The sequence below is a fragment of the Megascapheus bottae genome, chromosome 7, assembly GCF_031878675.1.
Source record: "Megascapheus bottae isolate mThoBot1 chromosome 7, mThoBot2.hap1, whole genome shotgun sequence".
Classification (NCBI taxonomy): Eukaryota; Metazoa; Chordata; class Mammalia; order Rodentia; family Geomyidae; genus Megascapheus; species Megascapheus bottae.
This window is the reverse complement of record NC_143515.1, coordinates 44,407,797-44,427,946: the sequence shown is the minus strand read 5'-3', so window position 1 is coordinate 44,427,946 and position 20,150 is coordinate 44,407,797. Positions and strand designations below refer to the sequence as shown.

General features: G+C 34.7%; 1 protein-coding gene across 3 annotated transcripts in view; it reads left to right on the top strand.

Annotated features, from left to right (window-relative positions):
• Positions 1-20,150, top strand: part of Vrk2 (VRK serine/threonine kinase 2) — a 74,321-nt gene that overhangs the window by 33,151 nt on the left and 21,020 nt on the right. For all 3 annotated transcript variants that reach the window (XM_090336877.1, XM_090336878.1, XM_090336879.1), the window contains exons 8-10: positions 5,807-5,939; positions 16,267-16,387; positions 19,440-19,498. In XM_090336877.1, coding sequence (XP_090193003.1) covers positions 5,807-5,939; positions 16,267-16,387; positions 19,440-19,498 — 313 coding nt within the window. The remainder of the gene's footprint in view (positions 1-5,806; positions 5,940-16,266; positions 16,388-19,439; positions 19,499-20,150) is intronic.

Sequence of the window (20,150 nt, the reverse complement as noted above, 5' to 3'; positions counted from 1 at the left end):
TGGGATTAAAAGGCAAAGAATTCGGTAGGGTTGTACTTTGAACTCATGGAGGGAGGAAAGGGTTACTGGGATTTGGAAACAAGTTAGTAAAAATTATTTAAAATGCATTAGGGAGCCAGCTACTTAAATATTCCTATGGCTAGCCTTATTCTGATGCAAATATGATGCCCCCCTACCCAGTCCTGTTATAAATCTTGAGTTTCCATGACAGGCTTGTCTAAAACTAGGGATACTTAAGGTGAAAATTATTAACTACTTGTTTTTTCTTTCTCTTTGGGAAAAGGCTGTAATATAAAAAGTCAGCTAAATCCCAATTTCCCTGTAGGTGAGTGGTTCACAAACTTATCCAGTAAAGGACTAGATGGGGAATATTTTAGGCTGCTCTGAGCTTTATGAACTACTTTTGGGTCTTCCTGTTTCTTCCCTCCCTCCCACTTTTCCCCTTCCCCCCTCACTTTCCTCCTCTTCTCCCATCCTCCTGCTCATTTTGTTTTCAGTCCTATAAAATTACTTTTAAAATATGCAAAAATAAGACCTAGACTATAACTTTTACTGTAGATTGCATTCTGTTTTGAACTTGTCTTTTACTTTAGCATAACCCAATTCTTTATATATGATTGAGAGAGAATGAATGAATGAATGATTATGAATATGGAATGAGTCCTACTGCTCAGATTGAAATCTTCCTTATAACCTTTTTTTTAATTTTGCCTGTCATGGAGATTAAATAATTTTTTTTATTTTTTTATTTTTCTTTTTTTGCCAGTCCTGGGAATGAGCTCAGGGCCTGAGCACTGTCCTTGGGATTTCTCAAGGATAGAGCTCTACCACTCAGCCTCAGCACCACTTCTGGCTTTTTTCTATTATGTGGTACTGAGGAATTGAACCTGGGTCTTTGTGCATGCTAGGCAAGCACTCTTACCACTAGGCCAAACTCCCGGCCTATTTTTTTTATTTTTAAATTGTATTTTATTGTCGGGGTGATGTAAAGAGGGGTTACAGTTACATTCATCAGGTAGTGGGTATATTACTTCTTGTACATTGATACCCCTTCTGATGTTTTTCTCCCAGTTTCCTTCCCCCATCTCCCAATCATCTTGTTTTTCCCCTTCCCTTCCCTGTTTCAAATAAACATATATACAATATAACAGGTACCAAAGTCAGATACAGTGACAACATGAGATAAACCATAAGGAGAGAAATCAAACCAAACAAAAACAAAAACAAAGGAGAGAGAGAAAGAGAGAGAGAGAGACACACACACACAGAGGAGGGGGGGAGAGAGAGATAGAGAGGAAGAGAGAGAAAGAGAGAAGAAATAACCTCATACAGTAGGTTGAGAGCAACAAATACAAAAATCAAGCTATTACTATTTACCATAGCAAAGATATGGAACCAACCCAGATGTCCTTCAGTTGATGAGTGAATCAACAAGATGTAGTATTTGTACACAATGGAATTCTATGCTGCTGTCAGAAAGAATGACATCCCCCCATTTGTTAGGAAATGGAAAGACTTAGAAAAAATCATATTAAGTGAAGTAGGCCAGACTCAAAGGAACATAGGCTCAATGGTTTCCCTCATTTGTCATAATCAGTAGAAACCTTGGGCTCTCATAGCAGAGATTTGCAATAGAGCAAAACCTAGATACATAAGGCCATATAGTATGAAGCTAAATGAAAGGACCTCTAGGATATTGAAACAAAAGACATATAATGAATGATTGTTGCCCTTAATGTACTATGTTATCTCTCATCTCTTTTGCTGTCCCTTGGTTATCTCATGTTGTTACAGTATCTCACTTTGTTATCTGACATATTGGATATATTTGTATTTGGTTATTTGAAATTGGATAGGGAAGGGGGGGAAACAAGATGAGGGTGGGAGTGGGGGTAGGGAAATGGGGACCAAGACATGAGAAAGGGTATCAGTGTATGTGAATTAATGTACATAATATCTGGTGAATATAATGTAACCCTTCTATTAATTACAATAAAATATATGAAAAAAACCAAGCTATTGTTTCCATATCCTGGAGTTCATTTCACTTATCCTCATCCTATATGGTCATATCCACATAGCTATTGATCTGTTGTGGTCTTCTGCCAGGAGAATCCTGGATGTGTAATACTTATTGCAAATGAGGGAAACCATGGAGCCTATGTTTCTTTGGGTCTGGTTTACTTCACTTAATATGGTTTTTTCCTTTGTTAATGCTCTTTACTGGCTATGTTACTTGAGAAAGTTGCTTACCTCTTATAATGAGAACAGTACTTCCTGGCTGAATCTAGTTGTCTAAATCTAAGGAAATAATTCCTGAAAGGCACTTTTCCCAGTATATATTTTCTCCTAATAGAATATTTACAGATATTAGTTTCATCATCATCTCTGTTCTTGTTTGAAATTTCCCCTCCTTTTTCTTTCAGTCATTCTAGCAAAATTCTAGACTGACTACTAAATTGTCTTAGTAGAACTTTTAGTTTGATCTAATATGAATCAGATTCATTCGTCAGTGTTCACTGACTTTGCTTCTGATATTAAGTCTCACCAAAGATATAAGTCACAGCCTCATAGTACATATTTCCAAAAATTCATATATACTAGAATTTAATTCTCATAAAATGTAGAGACATGCATGTATATATACATATATATGTATACACATACATATACTCACACATACATACACACCCATACACATACACACAAACACTAGTAGAAAAGTCCAACTGGGTTGGAGTGCTTTTCCTAAAGCTGTCTTTAAATAGTCTTTTATGATCTGAATCTTTCCTGTAATTCCCTATTAATACAACAAAGGACATTTCTGTGGTTTGATAGTGTTCTCACTTTTGAGATCTCTTCCATTTAATACATGCTCCTTAAGACTGTGACCATGCATATTTTAAGTCATTTTTAGGTCTGAAATATTCATTGACTAAAATGTTTCCTCTTCTTTGTTGTATTATCTTCTTGTCTTTATATTGAGTTTCAACTTAGTTGTATCCTTCATTTTTTTTTTGTCAGTCCTGGGGTGGGGGGGAGGCCTGAACACTGTCCTTGGGCTTTCCTCAAGGCTAACGCTCTACCACTTGAGCCACAGCACCATTTCTGGCTTTTTCTATGTATGTAGTACCAAGGAATTGAACCCAGGTCTCCAGGCATGCTAGGCAAGCACTCTACTGCTAGGCCAAACTCCCGGCCTGTATCCAAATTTTGAAAAATCTCATAAATCCTGTGGACAGTGATGACTGGGACAGTCTCAATGTCCCCTTCACTTTAACTAATATTTTAAGTTTTTTTTACTAACTGTAATTCCTAACTTTCCTTTTCTTGGAGTATTTATTCAAGAAAGTGTGAAATTGTCGTTCCTTTCCCAATCCCTTTGAGATGTAAGGTTTTCCACATCTTTAACCAATTTTAAAATACACACTTTTGTTAAGGACCTTGGCCTTGCCCTGTGTGAGACTGTTACCTCTGAAGAAGATAGGAGCAAGTGCCAGTTAAGAAACATAGGTGGCATAATCTCATTGACAAGCCTCCCCTACTCTTCCCTAACTCACTCCTAGCTCAACCTCAGTACTGAAAACTTCTGCCTTTTTTTCCCTACAGAAGCTGAATTCACATTGTCTTCTCTACTGCAGCAATCTTGAATAGAGCCTCACTAGTTATCTTGTCTTTGAAATTAACTAAGATGAAGCCTTTAACGCTAGAATTGCCATATAATCCTGCCTTTCTAATATGGCATTTAATATTCAACTGACCTCCTTCAGCTTCAGTTTACAAGTCAATAAAACAGAGAAAAATGATTGTCTTTCAGTTAGTACATCTTAAGTCAATGAATGTCAATCACTAATATACCACCTGGTACAGAGCTAAGTATTATATTTTTGAGGTACTGAGAAACTGAATAGCTTCTTGATAGCTTTTTTTAATGGTAATTGTATCTGCTGTATTATAATTTGATTCTTCTGTCTGTATTATCTATATGTAGCCTTCCAAATAGTTACTTGGCAAACTAAAGTTTGTGAAATAAATAAAAAACAAAAATGCAGCAAACATAGCAAAGGCAAGTGTCTGAGCCTGAAGTGTCTAGTTATTTGAGACAAATCAGTTACTTTAGGGTCACATTGAGACACTATGAGAGGGAAAGAGATTTAAAAAAATGAAACAGATTTTCAAATAGTCCAGCAAGTTATGTTCTCCAATAAAAGAGAAAAGATTTATTTTATATATCTATATCTATCTATCTATCTATCTATCTATCTATCTATCTATCTATCTATCTATCTATCTGTCTATCTGTCTATCTATGGTCTATCATGGGGCTTGAACTTGGCCTTGGTGCTGTCCCTGAACTCTTCAGCTCAAGACTAGTGCTCTACCATTTTAAGTTATAGCACCACTTCCAGTTTTCTGGTGGTTAATTGGAGATGGGAGTCTTGTGGACTTTCATGGATTTTCCTGTCCTGGGCTGGGTTTGAAATAGGATCCTCAGATATCAGCCTCATGAGTAGCTAGAGTTACAGGTGTGAGCCACTGGCACTGGCTGCTTTTTATAGTTTTTAAGATCCACATACCTACTACTTAGATTATATTAAACCAAAAATATTTTTAAATGAATACATGAATACTGAAGTTATTTTTTACAATAGACTTTACATGTTAACTTCAGACTTACTCTGTGTCTTAGAGCTAAACTGTCTAAATCTCTGAATTTTGCAGATTTGTATATGAAACAAAATGTTAAAAGTTAAAACTTTTGTTAGGCAAAAGAGCATGGCAATTTGTATTTGAGACCTAGAGTACTGTTTTCATCATCATATCACACAAAAGTCTAGTCCATTCAATGTATATATAACATAACCACAAATTAATCATCTCTTCTTCCTGCTCTCTAAAAATAACTTGAGAAAAATTCTCTTGAATTACTAACTTTTAACCCTAATTTCTGTTCTAAGACTCTGCTTGTAGTTCTGATTGGTGAGGATGACAATGTTGATACAAAAGTCCAGATATCCATGGGCTGGGAGTTTGGCCTAGTGGTTAAAGTGCTTGCCTAGCATGCATGAAGACCCGGGTTTGATTCCTCGGTACCACATACATAGAAAAAAGCCGGAAGTGGTGCTGGGGCTCAAGTGGTAGAGCTCTAGCTTTGAGAAAGTCCAAGGACAGTGCTCAGGCCCTGAGCTCAAGCCCAGGACTGGCAAAAAAAAAAAAAAGAAAAAGAAATAAAAAAAAAAAAGTCCAGATATCCTGCGTTGATGTTCTGTTCTTAAATTCAGACAACTGGGTGGTATTCATTCGCTTGTGAATTTTTGAAATCATTATCTCTTAGCCTATTCTCTATTTTTAATACTGCCTATTAATGAGAACATAGAACTTAGGCTTAGGGTTTTTTTTTTTTTTTAATGTTTGTTCTCATCTCCCTTCCCTGCTTAAAACAGTTTTATGTTTCAGAGGGAAGGGTTACAAGAAAATAGGAGGCCTCATGAAGTAATACAGATCTAAAAAGACATATTGTAGTTTATGATATTTACATGCCTACCTGGAGGGAAGGGAAATTAGAAGCAAAATTAAAAATAAAAAAAATAAGAAATAAGATATGCCTATGATAATGTAAGGCCTAAGTTGGGAAGTTAGGGTTATGGCCCACAGTTGTATATCTTTTATCATAAAGCACCATTTGGTTTAATAAAATATAGTTCCATGGCTATATTTAAATCACCAGTTTCTCAAGCCTTAATTATGAAGTTTATAGTTTCAGAGGACAAAGGCATTACTTATTTGCCTGTTCATGTCTTTCCAGGTTTATCTTGCAGATTATGGACTTTCCTACAGGTATTGTCCCAATGGGAACCACAAACAGTACCAAGAAAACCCAAGAAAAGGCCACAATGGGACAATCGAGTTTACCAGCTTGGATGCCCACAAGGGAGTAGGTAAGAGTCTTTTCTCTTTTCCTTTTATTTCAGAAAATGATTAGAGTCAAGAGATTAAAGCTGTGTGGAGTGACCTTTACATAACTTGGAGAGTGTGTGCACTGTTGAGCTTTTTAGGAAAAGTGGTGAATTCCTGCTATACCAATGAATATTTTTCTTTGCTGGAGACTGACAACTGAGGCATCTGCAAAACAGTGTCTAGTGAACAAAGCGCCGTGTTCATTTCACCCAGAAAACTGCGAGTTTGAATATGTTAAACTTAGAGATTATGCTGGAGTGAATATCACAAATTTGTTGAGGTGCACATATTATCAATCATTTGTATTTTTGTTGTGCACGTATCAGAGCCTTAGACAGTACCATTCTCCACAAGAGGATATGTTTGTTCTTCTGAAGCTAGAAAGTGTTAACTTGTGAAATCTCTCCTAGTCCCCTTTCATATATCTTACTTATTTAAACTCACTTTGATGGTATTGGAAACACATTTGCAGGTAAATTACATACATAGTCCTTTTATTGGATATCGATTGTACTGCCTTGCATTCCAAGGCAGACTTAATTCAACAATTCCCTAATTAGTTAAAGTCATAACCTATGTCTTGTATTCATTTACCATTAATTAAACCTTAGCTGTTTATTACTCTGCAGTCTAAATCCAATAGCCGACCCAGAAAGCCATGGAAAAGGAAGTAGGAGGTCAATATTGAAAATATATGGTATGAGTCCCACTGACGGTTGCTTTGTTCACAATCAATATGGTCAATGCAACTGTACTTTCTTAGTTGCTCTGTCAGCAAGACAAAAAGTCAATTCTAATGTTATGCTAGTGAAAAAAATGGTAATATTATAAAACTTTGGTTCTCAAAATTGTATTATTTATAAACTTTATTTATGAAAGTATTTTCAGATATGCTAAACCCAACAAATAATTTATAAACTGTTTTGAAACAACCATGTCTTCACTAAAAGTCAATTACTCATCTACACTTGTTAACGGTTTTTGAACTGTTAACCTAAACTGCTAGAAAATAGCTTTAGTTGGCCCAAACAACTGTATATTATTGCCTTTTCTATTAAAAGCACCATTGGCCATGTAATGTAGAAGGTCTTGATCATTTTCCAGAGCAATTAAAACCTACATCTTTTAAGGTAGGCCATGAAATAGTGAAACAAGTCTGTCAGTTGTATACATTCTTCCTGTGAGGAAGAATCTTAGGTCACAGTCTCTAAAATAGATGTTTGCTTTTATACTTTATAACATACTAAAACAAATCACTACACTTTTGTCAAGTATGGTTTTGTTAGAAAAGGAATGGTCCTACACAAATATAGTGGTGTTACAAAGTTTTTCTACATTTATGTTGTTAACAAATGAGCAAGTATTTAAAGACAGAATGGAGGTATAGCTCTGATTAAGTTAAGAAAACCCTAATTTAAAATTTAGGATGATAGTGGATTTTTTTTTGACCTTGAATAATTTTGTTCCTTCAACATTCCTATTAGCAAATTGTACAAAGTCAATTACATTAATATGGACAAATTACAATACATCTTTACTGAAGAACTTTAAAATTCAATGAGAACAGAATGGGAAAATTATATTTTTTGCATAGGAACACTGACAACATAGATTAATAAAGTGTTTTACCTGTAAACTTTTCCTATATGATTTAAAAAGAATACAGAATATTCAAGTGCCTTCATTGTGTACCTAATTTCAAATATGTCCAGAAAATATATAAAGAGAAAATAAGAGTACAATCTACACAATAAAACAAAAACCAAACACCCAGCGAGTCAAAAATATCTATTAACTGCTCATACACAATCTTAAACAACAGTGTATCATAAGAAAAATAAGCTGATTTGGAAATAAAATTAAGGGCAGAGATTTATCTTGGATTCCAACTGCCCTTGTAGAAAATTCAGAGGCATAATAATAAAAATAAAACAGTAAATGAAAATACTTATGTTAATGATTCCCATGTTCCTACCCTTTTCCTAGCATTGTTGTTCTGGTGCATCAATCCTGAGAACTCTTAACTTTTGATTTGTAATGATACCCCTTCAAATACAATTTCATAGAAGATGATAGTGGAGTTTTTTTAAACTAAAATTCTTTCACTCCCAATGAATTTCATTCTTTACTTTTTCCAAGCCTTTTTTTTGTTGATATCTAATAATTTTCAGAAACCTGAAAGAACTTTTTAACCAACTGACATAACATACTACCCATCCATCATACAGATTCTTAAACAGTTGTCCAAATAATGATACTAACTTATAGTTGGGCTACTTACTTGAACTAGTTCTCTAATCCCAACAGAATCGGTTTGAGGATTAAGAAAGCACTGTTGCTGTAGAAGTAGAGGTGTTACGTGTTATTCTGGAAAAAAAATTTGGACAGTGATCATTGTGCAAGTTCTTGTGTAGTTTTTTTTTTTATTCTGCAAATTATTTAAACTTTTTTCTCCCTGAACTCATAATACTTGTTGATATTTCAGGGATTTTTCACCACTCTAGGTATTTTGAAGATTTAACTCAAAATGATCTTTCTGTTATATATTGGAATTAATATTCAATGAAAAGCTTAAACATTAAATATTTTTTGATGTTTGCTGGTAAATTTCACTTTGGAATATTTACTTTTATCAGAAGGTGTTCAGGATCTCTATAAATAGCATATCTTAATGCATTTAAAATGATTTATTTTACATTTTTGGTGTATTTGTATGTAAACCAAGCCAGGTGCAGTGGCTCATGCCTGTAATCATAGCTACTCAGGAGGCTGTGATCTGAGGATCCCAATTCAAAGCCAGCCCAGGCACTAAAGAACTTGAGACTCTTATCTCCAATTAATCACTAGAAATGGGAAGTGGGACTGTGGCTCAGGGGTAGAGCAGTAGCCTTGAGCTGAAGAGCTCAGAGACAGTGCTCAGGCCCAGAGTTAAAGCCCCATAACCAAAAAAAAAAAATATATATATATATATATATACATATATATACTCACATACATGGATATTAGATATATACACATGTACTCGCTGAATTTTTAATATGCAGTTTTAGTTTAGTATACATTAAGCCATGGGCTTAAACTCAGGGCCTGAGTGCAGTCCTTGGGCTTTCTCAAGACTAGAGCTCTACCACTTGAGCCCACCACACCATTTCTGGCTTTTTTCTATGTATGTGGTTCAGAGGAATCAAACCTGGGTCTTTCTGCATGCTAGGCAAGCACTCTACAACTAGGCCAAATTCCCAGCCCATAAAATGGAAATTTTCATATTTGTAAATGTTTGACTACTGTTCAGTCCTACTACCTTTTGTACAAATTTCTAAAATAAATCGGATCATTTAACATACCTAAAAGCCAAATAAACTGGACTATAAATCCTATAAGTAAGTATAGAAGGTCAGATGCATAGATATTTGTGTTTACTTTTGCTAAAATCACTAAGTAGTTGAATCTCAGAATAATATTTTTATACCAGTCCAGCTTTAAGATCAAATACCGCAAAATGGTAATATAAAAAAGCTTAAAGAGCAAAATGAAAAAGAGTTTTCAATGTGAAATAGAACTCCTAGATGCCAAAGCATTTACCTCATGGCCGGTATGTCTCTCGTTGCCAGGTGACATCTTCCAGCTCTAATGTGAAATTATCTTAGGAGTTAGACACTCAGTAGAGACCTCTAACCTGATCAGGCTCTCTACTTTCTACTAGTGATTTTTGTGGTAGTTATTCAGAAGCTGAAGGTCATGCTCATTTTTCTATGGATTTCTTTCTATGGATTTCTTTTTCCTTTATTTTCTTTCTGTTTTTTAATAAACAAGAAGTTTGTAAGGGGTTTCACTCAGCCCTTTGATGCATTTTCTAATTCAACTCCATGTAAAGTGAGGAGAAAGAAAATAACATGTAAGGTGCTTATTGTGATATGAACCAAAATTATGTATAGAAAAATATGGAGAGGTAGTTAGAAAAAAGGATGAATGGAACTATCAACATCTATATGTCTACATGCTTTTTAAACATTGCAGTTATTATTCCAAACTTGATTCTCTTGTGTAATCTACAGGTATTTTCTAAGTGGCCAAATTGCTTCATTTAGTATAAAATTAGAGTAATGTGTGTTAGGCTTAATTCTTCCATTATTTATTTTTACTGTTCATAAAAGAAGCATAAATAAACATTGACATGTTTTGTTCTTGTTGCTCGATAATTAAGGAGAATTATATCTGTGTCAAATACACTATTTTGAAATTTGTTACATTCTTAGTAATGTTAGGAAGCAATATTTGGATCAATGTGTGATATGGATTTTTGTACATTTTTCTACTCACTGAGGCATGCAGTCAATACCTAATTTCTCTAGAGATATACTGCATTTAACATATTGAGCTTTTTTAAATAGTTCAGACCTGGGCATTGAGTATATAATACCTGTTTTAATTTTACGTCGTTGATGGCCATAATATATGATAGCTAAATTGCATTTTAATTGTCCATTTGTTTATGTAATATATTCAATGTCAAGGAAAGAAACATATTACATAGTTTTTATTTTGGCCAATTGCTGCAATATATGAAATCTAAGTCTTGTGTTATTTCTTGCATGATTTCATTTTAGGTTACCATTCCAACTTACAAAATATATGTGACCATGTTACCAAATTTGGAAAACTGACATTGATTATACAATATCTTCTAAAACAATAATTTGGAGAAATAGACCTCATTTTCCTATAATACAATGTTAACACAAATTGTCAGATATTAACATGTTCCATATTTCACTAGTGGTTAAAATAATTTCTTTCAGGTTCTTCTTACTACTACTACAATTAGTCCTTGGTTAATTTATAAATGATAGTGGAAAATACTGCTTCTAAAGTATTGATCTATCGCTTTCAGTTGAATTATTTGGTGAAGAATATACAATGGGAAATGTAAGGAATATTTGTTGTGATGAATAACTTTCTATTCTCCATATAGTAAAGATTCACAAACAAGACAAAATACTACAAAGAAGTTCTAGGGTTTATAAAAGAGGCCCTGGAAAAAGAAGAGAGATCTGGGCTTAATATTTTATTTGAGACATGAAAAATTCCATTCTACCTTTTTCTAATAACATTTTTTTGAAATTGAAGTTATTAATGGTGTGTTAGTGAGTCTTTGCATTGCTGTGACAGAGCACTTGACATAAGACACTTATGGGGGAAAAGATTTATTTAGCTGGTGGTGTCATAGGTTTCAGTCCAGAGTTGTTGGTGTCATTGATTCTAGGTCCAGGACAGTATAGAACCATCACGCTGATGGGAGCGTATGGCAGAGACCACCCAGCTCAGAGCGGATCACGTACCTTTGTGTTAGATGTCTCACAGTACCTTAAGTTAAAATACTTGCTTTACATATAAACTTAACTATGAAAGTAATATAAAATAAACTATTGTTTGAATAATGTACAAATTAAGGCCTAACACAATGTGGCTTACTGGTAGGGAATTTGAGGCCCTATGTTCATTTCCCAAACAACAGAACAACAAAACTAGGACACAGTTATAAGACTAAGCATTAGCTTTGGATTCTGAAATAGTTCAACTTCAGTATTAGGATATGTCAGATTGTTTTTTCTCCGTGATTTTTGACTGAGTTATTTTGCTTTCCCAAGCCTGTTTTCTTATTTGTCTGTATTGTTAACAGTACTTACTACCTTATGCTGTTTGAATAATAGACAGAGTGCTTGGCATAGTAGCAGCTCTCTGTAAGTCACATCAGTCATTTTTAATGATGCACTCTAGTGTCAGCTATTTCTAGGAGCTGCTTTTTACTCAAGTAAAATTTATGTCCCTACCTGCATCAATTGTTTTAATTATTGTTAAACTTGACAATACTTTGTTATTTTGAGATGTTGAATATCACATACTAAATGAAAAGATTAATTTATTTTTTTCCATATTAGTAAGTCTAATAAAATTAAATGCTGAAAAGCACTTGGAAATAAACTTAAGTTTGAAGGAAAAATTTATTACTAATATTTTCTATATTTTCATACAATGGTAACTGACAATTTTAATATTGATAGGTAAACTTTACTGTTAATGAACATATTAATGACCAAATTACACTAAATATGCAAATATATGACTTCAGAGATTTAAAAAATCCATGATACATTTTGCATCCTAATGAATACAAGTAAATTAAAAGAAAAATATAACATGCCATCATTGAATCATACAGATACATTATCTAATTATGATATGGCTAGAATTTGATCTCTGCTCTATGGGTTCCTAGTTCTGGGTTCATTTGTTTACCACTTAGCATATTTTTCCATATATTTTATTGTAATTATAGAAGGGTTACATTATATTCACCAGATAGAAGGTGAATTACTTCACACACATTGATACTGGTTCTCATGTCTTGGTCCCCATTTCCCGCCCCCACACTCACCCCTCATCTTGTTTTCCCCCTTCCCTATCCTATTTCAAATAACCAAATAAGCAGATATACAATATATCAGATAACAAGGTAAAATACTGTAACAATATGAGATAACCAAGGAACAGCAAAAGAGATAAGAGATAATGTAGTACATTAAGGACAACAATCACTCATTATATGGCTTTTACCTCTATGTCCTGAGGTCCTTTCATTTAGTGCCATACTATAGGGCCTTATGTATCTAGTTTTTCTTCTTTTGTAAATCTCTGCTAGGAGACAAATGAGGGAAACCATTGAGCCTATGTTCCTTTGAGTCTGGCTTACTTCACTTAGTATGATTTTTTCTAAGTCTTTCCATTTCCTTACAAATGAGGCAATGTCATTCTTTCTGATGGCAACCTAGAATTCCATTGTGTATAAATACCACATCTTGTTGATCTACTCAATTGAGGGGCATCTGGGTTGGTTCCATATCTTTGATATGGTAAATAGTGCTACAGTGAACATTGTTGTGCTAGTAGATTTAGTGTGTCCTTGTTTCTGGATGATTGGGTAAATGCCAAGTCATGGAATTGCTGGGTCATAGGGGAGCTCTATGTTTAGTCTTTTGAGGAACCGCCATACTGCTTTCCATAGTGGTTGAAGGAGTTTGCACTCCCACCAACAGTGTAATAGTGTTCCCTCCTGGATACCTCCCCTCCAGCATCTGTTGTTATTAGATTTCTTGATCATGGATGTTCCAACTGGTGTGAGGTGGAATCTTAGAGTTGTTTTAATTTGCATTTCTTTTATGGCCAGGGATGTTGAGCATTTCTTCATGTGTCTGTAGGCCATTCTTATTTCTTCAGAAAAGACTCTCTTTATGTCTTTGGCCCATCTTTTAATGGAATGGTTGTTACTTTGGAGATTAGTTTTGGAGTGATTCAATGTTTTGAGCTGTAGATATATTTTAGATATGAGGCCTTTGTCCGTTGTATGATTAGTGAAGGTCTCCCACCCTGTAGGCTTTCTAGTTAATTTGCTAGCTATGTCCTTTGCCATACAGAAGCTCTGCAGTCTAATGCAGTCCATGTATCCAGACTTTCTCTGATTTGTTGTGTTTCTTGGTCCTTATTAAGAAATTTTTGACCTGTGCCAAGGAGACCTAGTATATCTCCTACTCCTTCTTGTAAAGTTTTCATTGTATCTGCTTTTACTTCCAGGTCTTTGATCTATTTGAAGTTAATCCTGGTGCAGGGTGACAAAGAAGGATCCAACTTTAGTTTTCTGCAGGTCCACAGCATATTTTAAAAAGAGTTTGAAAAGTATATAAGAAGCAACTTCAAATTAAATATTTTTGAATTTTTATTATTTCATACTTTTGTGGTTCAAAAATTGCATCTAGGGTCTTGCACATGTGGGCCAGCACTCCATCAATGAGGTGCACCTCCAGGTGTTTTAGAATAGAGAACTACGAATCGTTTGGACCTATTTTGAATGGAAATGCTGTATAGATGTTAACATTGTCACCTAGAATACTGATTTTTAAGTGGTTCAACATGCATTGCAACTACTCTTCTCTGAATAGATAGTAGACATAATCGTTTATAGAGACAGATTTTAAACTTCCCTCAAACAATTAGAACTTTTCCATTTGTTTCTCTAGGAGGGAATTTTGAGGAGATATGTACTTAGAGCATTTTTAATGTTTTTATCTTACTAGTTAAGTTTTAATACTAGAAGTATCTCTGTAAGACTTAGTGGAATGTTTACTTAGCCATACTTAGTGTGTACCTGTAGTAAAAGAAAATGAATGAAAGAATGAAACAAAAGTGATTGTGTATATTAATTAGACAGGACCAAACTATAATAGTAAGTGAAGTAAAGCTAACTCTCCAAGGGCTATTTTAAAGGAAGACCAGTTTATGAAAGATTGGTTTCAGAAATATAAATGACTTGTCATTACTTACAGCTTCATAACAATTAATCCCTCAGAAGGGAGGAGGGAGGAAAGAGGCTGGGAAGGTTCATTCCATTTTAATTCTTACTGTTTTTCTTCCAAAGCACACTTATGTGTAGCCTCTATTATCCAAGCAGGTGCTAGAATATCAGTTTTTGAAAATTTAAAGGATGTGAATTTTGTAAGTGGTGGTAATCAGGAATTGCCATAATGGCAAAGGGACTTGTGAACACATCTGTACAAATGGAACCATTCCATTATTAATGGGAGATTTATTACTGAAGAAATCACTGCAGAGCAGCATGGTAGAGACTGTTTTTATTTTCATACGAGAGCCAAATCTTGCATTAGGACATTGTTGAAGCCTGTGCAGCAAGTAAATAGCACCCATGGGACTGCAGCATTCTATTGGATTGAAGGGCCTTTAATAATCCAATTCTCTAATAGAAGTTAAGATAGAATATGTGTAAGAGCTAATCTTGTCTTCTGCCTTTGTAATAACGTACGTGTGGTAACTCAAAGAAGTTGTGATGTTTTGACACCTTGCTCTTAGTGAATGACTCTTTAAATTCAAGACTAAGTTCACTGAGTGACTTTTTTCCAGGGTGTATTTAATGAAACATAATAAAATACGGAGCCTGTTTACAGCAGGTTTAATGGGCACCTATTGCTCTTAAGTGGTTATATATCCCTGTGTAGATGAACATTTGAGTAGTGGAAGATATGAATAGTAGCTTATTGTTTTGCATGCCATTTGGAATGGTTGTAAAAATGACTTTATTTTATGGGTACTTGCTAGTGTTTTAATTATTATTTCAATGGCTTGTACCTAAAGTATCACGACACATTTCTTAGGTTTCATTGTCCATCTTTTGATATAAAACATTTTGATAGAACATTTAAAATTATGATGAAATTAGTCCACAACATTTAATAGTTTGACAGGGGTCAGAAAATATTCTTTTTTTTTTTTTTTTTTTTTTTTTTTTGCCAATCCTGGGCTTGAGCTCAGGGCCTGAACACTGGCCTTGGACTTTCTCAAGGCTAGAGCTCTACCACTTGAGCCTCAGCACCACTTCTGGCTTTTTTCTATGTATGTGGTACCGAGGAATCAAACCCGGGTCTTCATGCATGCTAGGCAAGCACTTTAACCACTAGGCCAAACTCCCGGCCCCAGAAAATATTCTTATAATGTGTGTTTAATTACATTTTGAAAGCCTCTGTTTGGCTCCACAATTGAGCACCATCCTCTCTCCACCCGGTACTAAACATTTGTATTTTCTCATGTGTGACTTGAACTGTTACTTGGTGCTGAGAATAATTTTGGTAACCTCTGTAACTGTGTATGTAAAGCAGTGACCATGTTTTCTTTACTCCCATGTCACTGGAAACTCTTCAGACTGACCTGTTTTTAGACTGTACACTAGATGGCAGTTTTGTCATATTCTTCCCACTGCATGCATTGCCATCAGTATGAATGGAGCAGGAAAGGCCATCAATGTTTAGTCTGCACTCCGAGGGTCTCTGCATGACCAGGGCAGACCCCATAGACTTCCTGGAACATGTGTTAGCAATTTAGCTGCAGACATTTATTTCTTTGTTTTACTGCTTGGCTCTTTGAGAAAGTGTGGGTGCTGGTTATGGGTTGTCTGGATCATGTCAGAGGCCAGAGGGATCAAGTTCATGTGACAGGCCAGACTAAGGAAAGATGAAGTTGGAGGAGGTGAGGAAACTGACCCTTCCTTTCAGCAGCAACAAGTCATTGCCTGTCTGTGGACTCAGGCCAAGCACCAGGGCCTGTAACTTTTACTCCAGCTGAACAAACAAAACACTTCACCCATTTGGGCTTTTTCATATTTTGTCAATGGTAGCTCATTTAAAGATCTATTTCTCAAGAACTTGCTTATGCCTTCTTTCTCTCCCCTCCTGCTTTTTCTTACAGCTATGTCCCGTAGAAGTGATGTTGAAATCCTGGGCTACTGCATGCTGCAGTGGTTGTGTGGGAAACTGCCCTGGGAACGGAACCTGCAGGACCCTGTGGCTGTCCAGACTGCTAAAAGAAAGTATGCATTTCCAAGTTTTCCACCACTTACTACAGCAGTTCCAAAGGCATAATGCAAGGGAGCTGATATCCCAGAGAAAACTGTCATTAATCCATGATAACCAAAGCAAATTTCTTTAATTGGAAAAGGATTTTAAAAAGCAACACTACCAACAACTTCCAAACATAAAACATATTAAAATAACAGTTATAAAAATCACATGTTACCTGAATTACAATGCAGAATATCAAGGGCAATATCTGGTTCTTACAGGGTGTTTTCCAGAGCTTAGAGTCTAGGTGGTAGTGTTTGCAAGGGGCATTATTTTCAAATTAGCATTGCACCAATGTGTGGAAGTCATCTGAGCTTAGTGTGATTGATATCAACTGTGCATAGCAACAATATGAAGCAGGGACAATTAGGGCTTGTATTTTTCAAGTGATAACAATATGCCTCTTATTCCTCTCAGAGGGAATATGTTTTGTTTTTTAAGAAACAAACGAGAATTTTATATGAGCTACTTATATGAGAGAATTTTGCAGCCACATAAACATTTTAATATTTGACATTCAATTTTTATCACCTAGGATTTTGTTAGTATAAGAATTAGGTCAACTTTACAACAGAATGTTACTATTTTATGGTTGGATACAGCACAGGATAGCCAGTGTTTTATACATGCCAGGATATGTTCTACAGCAGTTCACACAGAAATAATAATATTGAGTTTTAAATAGGACAAGTCATAATAAAGTGTACAAAGACAGGTAGCTTATTCTTGCAAGTCAATCTTTAAATTCAGTGTAGTTTCAGTATATTAGTTAGGAGGTTAGTCTACATATTCAAAATAATAGGTTGTATTTGGCAATACTAACATATGTGAAATGGCTCTCCACCAGTAATCTTGATTGTAGCCTAGACCCTTTCCTAACATGAATGCATTTATGTAAGTTGCTATTAGAACAGCCTAATCATTTATCTGCTGGGTGATGTGTCCATATTAACCTCTGTGTAACTGACATTCTCTTAAAGTATGGGTTGAGTCAAAACACAGTAATGGGAATACAAAAACAGCTTCTGCATGTACATACATATGCATCTACATACAAGACTAGAGCAAATAGTCATATTAAAAGAAAAACTTACCCAAAAGCACTAGAATTACAATTCCAGACTTTGAAATAAAGGGTATTACCAAAACTTGATGGGGTGAGTGGAAAACAAGACACCAAAGCTGTTTATATTTTCCTATTACTATGGGTATTATAGATTCGTGCTGTAGAAGTTATAGATTTAACCACAGCACCATTTCTTTTAGGCACTTTGTGTTTATGGACATGAGGTGATATTAGATCGGTGCAGTGGTTGTTGCTGTTAAATCTGTGCCTGAGATTGTGAATCATTCGTACACCAAAAATTTTAATTGAATGTTTATATATTTCTGGCTAAAGCAACTTCAGAGTTGTAATTATTTAGTGTAAAACCCTGGAAAGTGGTTTTATTTTTAAAACTTTTTCTGTTTCTTTTTGTATTTTTTGATAACTTCCCTAATCATAGGATTCCACATAAATATTGCAAGAACTGCAATATACATAGGTAGTGATCTACACAAAAAATAAATATTCTATCCTTTTCCAGTGGTAAGTGCCTGGAAAATCACAGTACAAGTAAAATATCAGTACTTCTGCTTCATTCTTACCTGAACTAAGTTTAAGTTAAATCATCTATATCATATTTCTACATTGTTTAGTTTCTAGATGATGAAAAGCTTTGGTCATTTGGAATTATCCTTATTGCTTTTTCATGGGAATTTAAAACAAACTTGAGGAATGGGTTTGGAGTGAGTACAGCATGGCTCCATCCTGAAGGAATGCCTCCTTACCTAGTCCTTAAGTTTGGCTTGAGACAGCAGTGTGTGTCCCTTGCACCATCAATCCAGTTCTGCTCTAGAAATTCAAAACAATTCCTCAAGCTATACGTACAGCCTCTGCTTTCCCCATTTGTTGTCCTTATATGGCCAAGAATCCAAAGACAGAAGGAAAGGCATGGTAATCTGCAAGGCAGACACAAGTGGAAAAGAAACACAAATGTGCTTTTTACCTGAAGGATCTTAACTGTTGTAAAAATGGACCTGATAATATGGTGGACCTTCTTTGTGGTCATCTCTGGCCATTTTTTTTTCTGAGAGTAGAATTCTGGATGGAAAGTTTAGATATTTACGTGATGCTAATAAGGAAATACAGAGTATTTGCATTTTAAATGAACTTAGTTATATTTAATGATGTCTTTTAATGGGTTTGTTTTTCATTACAGTACTTTAAAAATTTTTTATTGCTATTTAATAATAAAAATGAAGAAGTAATGCACCTACTACCTGAAGAATGTAACTGTAACCTCTTTATACATTATCCCAATAATAATAATAATAAAAGAATGAATGAATAAATAGTTGGGCTTGGTGGCTTACACCTGTAATCATACTCAGGAGGCTGAGATCTGAGGGTCACGGTTCAAAAGCAGCCTAGGCACAAAGTCCATGAGACTCTTATCTCCAATTAACCACCAGAAAACCAGAAGTGGCACAGTGGCTCAAAGAGGAAAAGGTGATAGCCTTGAGCTGAAGAGTTCAGGGACAATGCCCAGGCCTGGAGTTCAAGTCCCATGACCAACAACAACAACAACAAAAATAAAAAAGAATGAATAGGAAAATTTATATGTATTTCCTATAACTCAAAGGGTTGTAATTTGGATAAATTTTATGTGACATAATACCATTGATTATGATGTAGAAATAATAAAATATAGTGAAACATTAAGTGCTATTTATTGCTCAAGAAGATGGAAAATGAGGAAATAGGGGACACTTCTTTGATAAATGAAACATCTTTTACATATGTGTAATATGTAATCTGTTGCATTCCTTCTACTCCTACAAGTTCATTTAATACTCAGTTTAAGAAAAACAAACAAATGAGGTAACAATCTTAGTGACCTGGCTACATAGAATTTTTTTCTAATGAAAGTGGTAAATTGGAAATAAATTAATTGTATGTTACTCTTTGCTTTGTTTTAGTCTTTTAGATGAGCTTCCAGAGTCAGTGCTTCAATGGGCTCCCTCTGGAAGCAATTGCTGTAAGTCAAATAATCATCTCCACTTCTGTGATATACAGGTTACCACATTTGTCGCTCTTGTAATTTTTGCTTCATCCACCCACTCCTGTTACCACAGAGTAGAAGAAATTATTTCAGGATTATGGATAATTTTGTCGAGAAGCAAATGTTTTGACTATTAGGACACAAGAACGTAGTGTTGCAAGGCCCTAGGTTTGCTCTCCAGCATGGGAAATAGCAAAGTAAAACAAGATAAAATGCTCAACAACTGTATAAGAAATGATAATATGTTGAAAACCATACATAGACTTAATAGTTAACTACACTTCAGATTATGAGGTCTAATACTTTCTAAGTTTTGTTGAAAAATGGTAAAGTTGACCTAGGAAAGGACTACTTTCAGTCAGTAATCAAAATTAAAACCAAGTCATTAAACACATATGTTGTTTAGATTGGTTATACTGTATCAGCAAATTGTTTTCATTAGCAAAGTCATCTGATCTGGGATTTAGAGTTATATGTCATAAATAAGTCTCTTATATTCTTATAAAACTTTTTAGAAAACTTTAAACTGACAACATTATTGGTATAAAATAAGTCTGCTTGAAATTAAATTCCTATCATTTGTTTTTGCATGCACAAATACTAATTTACAACTGAATTAGTTTGTCTT